This window comes from Buceros rhinoceros, unplaced genomic scaffold (genome assembly GCF_000710305.1).
Source record: "Buceros rhinoceros silvestris isolate BGI_N320 unplaced genomic scaffold, ASM71030v1 scaffold4480, whole genome shotgun sequence".
NCBI lineage: Eukaryota > Metazoa > Chordata > Aves > Bucerotiformes > Bucerotidae > Buceros > Buceros rhinoceros.
The window spans coordinates 46,741-54,572 of NW_010387779.1; the positions used below are offsets into that span (position 1 = coordinate 46,741).

A 7,832-nucleotide genomic window follows, 5' to 3' on the forward strand; every position below is an offset into this window, starting at 1 on the left:
GGTTGTCGAACTTGGCGCATCCCAAGAGCCCAGGCTGCCAGCAGACTTTTCCTTTCCTGTTTTTTGGCTGATGTGAACAGCAGAACATGGTGTATCTCACCTGCCTTCCCCTCCCTTCCTCCCCCAAAGCTGGATTAGGTCTACAGCATAGTCTGTGTCCACCAAGTGGGGCTCTGTCAGAATATGTTTGTGCTGCTCTAAGGCTAAATGTCAGATCTTTTATGGAGTTTTCTTATTGACCTATAAAATACTATGAAGACAGCTGGTATTTCATCATTAGTTGTCTTAATTTGCCTACAATACTTAATAGCAGCAGAAGTTGTTTGTGAGCAAGCTGTCTTTAATCTGCTGCCTCTCCTAGGACTTTGCTCTGCTAACCTAATCACATGTACAGTTCTGTTCTGCACGTCAGCCTTGAGGTTTGCCCAGGTTAACCTGGATGTACCGGTGGGGCTTTATCTGAGTGGGGTGTCCAGCCATCCTCTGGAACAGAGAGGGTAACTTCACTGATAAAGGATCCCAGTCACTTGCCGCTTCATCTCTACATACTGTTACTCTTGCTGGTGATGAAAGGCACAGCTCTGGTTGGACTCCAGATGTGTTTGTTTTCTGGCTGTAATGAAATTCTGAGCTTCATACGTGATGTTAACATCTCTGCTTTCCCAGCTCTGGTTGCAATAGGCACCAAACTGCTGTTATCTAAGAACTCTAGTGCTACAAGATGTTGCATGTCCTTTGCACAAGATATTCTACAGTGTGCGTTACTTCCATAGTCTTTCTTGGATATGTGTAAAGGAGGTGAGGGGTCTGGAGCACAAGTGTGCTGAGGAGCGACTGAGGGACCTGGGGGTGTTGAGACTGGAGAAAAGGAGGCTCAGGGGAGACCTTCTCACTGTTGACAATTCCCTGAAGGGAGGTTGGAGTGAGGTGGGGGTCAGTCTGTTCTCCAAAGTAACGAGCAGCAGGATGAGAGGAAGTGGCCTGAAGTTGTGCCAGGGGGGTTTAGGTTGGACATGACGACCAATTTCTTTCCCATTGGGATTATCCAGGCCTGGCCCAGGCCGCTCTGGACAGTGGTGGAATCCCCATCCCTGGAGGGATTAAAAGGTGTGTTGCTGTGGTGCTGAGGGACATGGTTTAGTGGTGGATTTGACAGCACTGGTTTAACGGTTGAACTCGATGATATTAAAGGTCTCTTCCAACCAAAATGATTAGGCGATTCTATGATCAATATGTGTATACCTGGGCATACCGTTTTGCTTGAGGCTGTTCATGAACTGCAGCATTTGGGTCTGCTCCTTTCTGGTTTTTGAGTTTTGATCTTCACAGGACATGGGACTTACCCGGAGCCCTGTGAACAGAGTGACTTTCGCATGTCCATGTAAGGAACATGCGACTTGTAACACAGCTGGTGGCTAGGAATGTATTGAACCATCTCCTCTCTCCTCCCTTCTCCCCCCATTTCCCTCACAGCACTGTGTAACCACAGTAACTGTGACAGAACTGCAGCATTGGGCATGTGTGCTGTGAACCAGGTCAGGCTAACGGTAAGCTAACAAGGTGCATCTCCCCGCAGGGAATGCCGGAGCAATGGGCACGTTTACTGCAGACTTCCAACATCACCAAGTCGGAGCAGAAGAAGAACCCCCAGGCAGTGCTGGATGTGTTGGAGTTTTACAACTCCAAGAAGATCTCCAACAGCCAGAAGTACATGAGTTTCACAGGTAGATGGTGATTGTCTCATGCAGCTGTTTTGTCCAGTCACTGCACTTGGTGTTTCTTTTGTTCAATCAACAAGTAGATCTGTCTTTTCAAGGAAAAGGTGGTTGAGATTCTCTGGCTGCTCGAGCACCCTCTTCCTTTAAACAGCTGTTCTGTTAATCCTGCTGCCCAGCAGAGCTGCAGAAGAGGAGGACAGTCAACTGGCTAAATCCCCAAAACACATCCGTTTTCTGAAGCTTACAGCCAGCATCTGGGAGGCTGATCCCAGAGTGCTGGCGTTGGGTTCCCGGTGATGAAAAGCCCCAGAGAAAACAGGCAGCTGAATTTTACACCAGTCTCAGTTTCCAGTATGAGTGTGGATGTTGCTTCATACATGCTTGGGGTGAGGATCTCTGCACCCTTGTGCTGTGATTGAGGAATGAGTATTCCTGCTCATTGAGGCTGCCAGGTGCTTGATAACTGTGGGCTGGATTCCTCGAAAAATCAAACCTGCCAAGTTTTTGTGCGGCCTTTGAATCATTACTCACCCCCTGGAAGACTCCTGCAACCACCACTCCTTTTCCTTTTCAACTCTTAACTCCTTCCCTCTCTAAATATTAATCCCTGCTGTGGTTCTTTTTAAGAGGCTAGAGCCATGTCACCAGAACTGGTATTAATTAGGAAGGCTCCAGGCAGGGATAAAAGCACAAATCTTCCCCAGATGTGCCAAACAAGAAGCCCCCCACTTCACTCTTGAGGTCCTCTGTTGCTATTCCGGGAAATTTAGGTGGCTGAGACCCAATGTGATGCAGGCCTTGGGCTAGCTGCAGTGCCTCTGCTGGAGGCAGAGAACATTTTGTGTGGATGGATGGAGGACAGTATTCATTCAGGTGTTGCTCTGGGAAATTTCAGCAGCCTGCAGCGGGGATTTGAGGCCCCTGCCTTTGTCTGCAGAATTTTTTACCCACTATTCCCATATCTGCCATGTGTCAGGCTGTTCTGGGGAGCTGAAGATAACACCTAGGTTCAAGTTTTTCCTGCCCCTTCTGAAGGGAGCATGTCCCTTTCTCCTCTCCCCACTGTCACTGTGTTTACAACATTTGTAACAGCATTTCCCTGTCTCTTCCAGATAAATCAACAGAGGATTACAATTCATCAAATACATTGGTAAGCCTTATATTCACATTCTGTCTGAAGTTTGGAGATTTAAGAACTTGCATGAAGTACTGTTAGCTGCTTGTCAACCTTTAGTTTGCTTAATGCTTTAAGATCTGAACTACATGTACTTACATAGTGGATAGAAGTTTAGAAAAACAAGCAAGTGATCCTAAAACGTCATGCTGCTCTCCTTTTTTTTTTTTTTTTTTTTTTTTTTTTTTTTTTTTTTTTTTGTCTTTTATTCAACTTGGGGAAGAATCAAGTAGACAGAAGAAGCTTTTATTAGTGAATGGCGCAGTAGTGAATAGAAATTAGGGAGTTAAGGAGTGGAAATCGTTCTGTTTCCATAGAAGTTGATCTGTTCCTGTACCTGGAACTGATAACCGCTCTGCTTTCAGGTTTTAGGTGTCTCTATAAACATCGGTGATCTAACGAAGTTTAATTACTAACCTGCAAGGTCTGATTGACTAATATAGATTAGTGTTGATTAACCAGACTAATCTCTGGCAGAAGAGGAAATAAGAGGTTCTTCTCCTCTCTGCTTGACCTGTACTCTGCCCTTACCAGGGAGGCACCACTCCTGTTTACTTCATTAGGAGACATGAGCTGAAAAGCTCTGGAACGTTTGAGTGTGTGTGGGGTGGAAGAAAAAAACCATTCGATTTAAGATGATTCATGAACCCCCACAATTTCCTCAGCTCTTCTTTTCTCATGCCATTACCTAGAGCTGGCTTGTTCTGCTCCCCTCCGAGGCAGCACGTTCAGATCTGACTGTTTAGGACTCTCTGCGAAAAGGAGGGCGTTTCTGCCGTTGTACCTTATGACATTGTCAGTCAGTCCTCAGGAGTTTAGAGTCCCTGAGGCTGTTGGATTTGAAAATAAATCCTGAAAAAAGCAGTAGTTACCACCCTGCTGAGATAGCCTGATGTGTCTGGACGATACCAGGTGACCTTTAATTTTGGGGATATTCAGGAAATTCCCAATACATTGGTGGTTTTCCTTATTGCTTTTAACAGGCTGAGCTTGTGTGTTAAGTGCACTTCAACAGTTGTATGTCAGGGTGCTGGTGACTTCAAGTATTTTAGGTTCCATGAAATACCAGCTCGTTCTCCCTCTCTTTCAGAGAGAACTTTATTTTAAAACTTTTTCCCCTGCCACTCTTGGGGAACTGATCGTGTGCAAGCAGAACTGCTCTGGTGAGCTGAGGGTCTTGCAGTTTGTTTTGAAAGAAATATTTATAGTGTAAAGAACTTTAAATCCAGTTTCAAATGTGAAAAGTTTAAAATGACTTTGTGTTCTAATCACAGTATTGCAAAGAAAATCCAGATAATTATTTTTAACCAATTATAAAACTTAAAAAAAAATTATCATTCCTATTTTTCATAACATTTTCTTTTAGATAGCAATTTAAAGGGGATTTGAAAAGATTTTACTAGATTCTGATTCCGAAGTCTGTCATTACTCTAGTTCTCAGTCAGAATACCAGCGCTGATGCTAACTTGACCTCCGACTTTTAGAGGAAACATTAAGATTTTGATTTAACTTAAAGCATTTAAAGCCTGGAATCTCCAATCTGCATGACTGGGCTTTGAAGCAAGCAGCAAAACAAGAGAGGCAACATGAACAGGGACAGATATTTCTGAACCCAGCTGTTGTCCCCAGAATGGCTGGGGCTGCCGTGGGGGTGTTGGGAAGGCAGCGAGAGAGCCCAAGTGGGTCTCAGGACTTCGGGAAGAGGATTGCTGTCGCACAGGCAGACGACAAGCGCTCTCTGAACGGTTGTGTTGGACAGTGCTGGGCTGCCCCTCCGTGTCCCCTGAGGATCTCTGGGGCTGGAATTTCTTGGACCCTGTAACTTGCCGGCCCATTCCGATGGTTATTTTGCTGCCCTTGCTTTAGTGCAGTCTCTGTTCAGAGCGTAATCCTGGCTGTGGGGTTTTGTTTACAACAAGCGATTGGGTTTTTATTTTTGCTATTATTTGTGTGACCATGTGCAGAACGTGAAGGCTGTGTCTGAGACCCCTGCAGTGCCCTCAGTGTCTGAAGATGAAGATGATGAAGATGATGCAGCTCCACCCCCCGTCATAGCTCCGCGACCCGAACACACAAAATCTGTGAGCAGAAATGCTTCCTTCAGACCCTGCTGCTGCAGTCACGGTCGGGTCTTGACTGTGGCTCCTCATCCACGCATGGTGCTGAGCCCTTCTGGGGAGGAGGTGGGGGCCATTCCTCCTGGATGAGCACCTCCATATTATCACCTGCCTTGTTGGGGTGGGCACCAGAGAGTCCTTAGTTAGTCCTTGTGCTTAGAGCTTAGTCCTTGCTGTTAACAGAGTAGCTATAGGAATGCGTCCTCATAGCAAGATGAATGGAAGTGTTTAAATCATCATCTGATTTGTACTGATACGTGTGTTTTTTCTCAACAAAATCAGATATACACCCGCTCTGTGATAGAGCCCCTTCCTCCTCCGACCAGAGATGTGGCCACTTCTCCTATTTTGTCTCCCTCGGAAAACAGCACAACAGCACCTGACATGCTGGTCAGGAACACAGAAAAACAAAAGAAAAAGCCAAAAATGTCCGATGAAGAGATCTTGGAAAAATTAAGTATGTCTGTTCTAAATTTTTTTTTTTAATTAAATTTCAAGTCCTGCTGTGTTGATTTCTCAAAATCTTAATGAGCTGAAAGGTTTTGACTTTGGGATCCCTTCCTGAAGACATTGAGTTGTGACTGCATGCTAAGATTGGGGGCAGATGCAAAGAGAGAGGGTAGATGTAAGCTGAGCATCCGTCATGCCAACTGGAGTCCCTGGGGAGTTCCAGATCCTCAGGCTCTGCAAAACAAGCCCTGAATAAGTAACATCTAATTAATTATGAATCTGATATTGTTCCACATCTTGATATTCTGTAGCTCTGGAGCGTGGACGATTATATTGAAATGTGTTGAAAAGATGGAGGGAAAATTAATGCATCCCCAAGTTCACCTTCCACGATATCATGGTGTGAAGTGACTTGGTTATTTCTACCTGCCTTAACTTAGTGTGGGGTCCCAAATTAGTGGTTGTTTCTGAGAAAAATTCATCCTATTGTGTCCTTAACAGTCCCTGCTTGCAGCTCAAGTGCTCCTCTGCTGTCTGGTATTTTTGGGTTATGCTGTGGCATATCCAACAGCTGAACCAGCTCTTCTATGCAGTTGGTTGCTGTCCTCAGCCTGGGCCAGTTTTTGTTAGGGTAGAGCATTTCTAATTCTCTAAACTACTAATCCTGTATTAATTACCTACGTGCCTTGCTTGTCAGTTGATGTAATTTGTGTTAGCACCTCTGTGGTCAGACTGGTCTCCTCAGTTGGGAGTATAGCCTTAAAGGTCAGTATTTTGTGAAGCAGAGGCTAATAGCTAGAGGAAGGAAAATTTAATTTAAAGATATAACTTAAAAAAAATTAATTAAAATAGCATCTGAGTGCCTCATTCCTCTAAATAAAGCTTAAATTGAACTGATGGCGTGTTAACTGAAACCGTTTGCTATTGGAAAACTCATACCCATTGCTTCAGAACAGCAACTTCCCTCACTCACTCAATTAGCATGACCTTTGCACCATTAAGGATTCAAGCCATCTTTGTGGCCAGGTGGGGCAGCCAGGGGCTGTGGCAGGGAGAAAAGTGGTTTTTTAATACAAATACACTCCTGTAATGAAGAGAAATGCAAGCGATGCTCTTAGGAGTGCTGGGAGGCAGAGGAACCTTCTGACCCCTTGCTTGCTCCAGCAAGTGGTGGTGAGCACTGAGCTGATTCTACAGCATTGAGGGGTTTCGTTATAAAAATATGGGTGTGTGTGAGAAGTTCAGCGGCCACTGTTAGATACCTAGACATGGGCTGGTCAGAAACAGGCAATGCAGTTTTAATCCTGAGGTGGTGGAGTTTTCCTTGTGCAAGAACGTGCAACCTCTTCATGTTTTGGTTTGACACACGAATAAAAGGGCTAAAATCTGAAAGCACGTGTGAATTCACACAAACTCCACGTCTTAGCATTAACACAGCATTGGTGCAAATGTTAGTGACTCCTGACTGGACTTTTCGGGAGGTAGGAAACTTTCCCGTTTTTCAGATGAGACCATTAAAGATGGCAGGATCGGCAGCTGCCTCATGTCACCACAGCAGTGCCCCATTGCTGCCTTGAGGAAGCATTTGCCTGTCTCACAGTCTGAACTTGCAGCCTTTGAGGGAAAGTTTATGAGCATTTGTTCAGAAAAGCTAGTCCTCAGGGCAGGCAGCGCTGCTTCGGTAATTGTACAGTGGGGTTCACACGGTCAGATTTCTCTTCCCAACCTCCTGTCCCAACATGCACCGTATGGCCTTCCTTTACCTTGGTCTGCCCTGTGGGTTTGACTGCTCTCCAGCAGTGCTTGAAAATAGCCTCCTCATAGTTTGCTTGGCCTAATGTCCCTGAGCAGTGTCTTTGCCAGTATGCATCTGTCGAGGCTCAGCCCTCGACCCCTGTGAAAGCAGCACTGTGTGTTGGCAGTGACTTGCATACACCAACTCAGATGCAGCTCTGCGTTCCTCAACCCTGTTATCCACCCTGGTGCTCTTAGAGAGGAGACTTGCTCCCACCTGAGCTCTAGGAATTGTTGGCTCTGATTTCTTCAGCCTAAAAGGGGTGCAATCCCTGCCTGCTGTGGGGTTGTTATGACTATCAATTAAAGTCTGCCAAGAGTCTTGAGTTTCAGTGATGCTCCTTTTGTCACATCCAGTTTACCCCTGGGTAACACTGTAATCTGCAGGGCTCCAGCACACCTCTGCAGCCTGCCCTTGCACCAAGAGCTGCCTCCTCCGCCTTAGATGTGCTTAATGTCTGTGTTCCACCATTTCTGGAGGGAAATACCTGTGAGAGGGGAATGCCACAGCTGGAATGTGGGTGAACAACTGAGGATGTCCCTGGTGTTCGTGTGCCTCTGGATTTCTGATGATGGTTC

General features: G+C 45.6%; 1 protein-coding gene across 1 annotated transcript in view; it reads left to right on the forward strand.

Moving 5' to 3' along the window:
- Positions 1–7,832, forward strand: part of PAK1 (p21 protein (Cdc42/Rac)-activated kinase 1) — a 26,487-nt gene that overhangs the window by 5,810 nt on the left and 12,845 nt on the right. The window contains exons 3-6 of the mRNA XM_010133734.1: positions 1,577–1,724; positions 2,831–2,868; positions 4,857–4,973; positions 5,292–5,466. Coding sequence (XP_010132036.1) covers positions 1,577–1,724; positions 2,831–2,868; positions 4,857–4,973; positions 5,292–5,466 — 478 coding nt within the window. The remainder of the gene's footprint in view (positions 1–1,576; positions 1,725–2,830; positions 2,869–4,856; positions 4,974–5,291; positions 5,467–7,832) is intronic.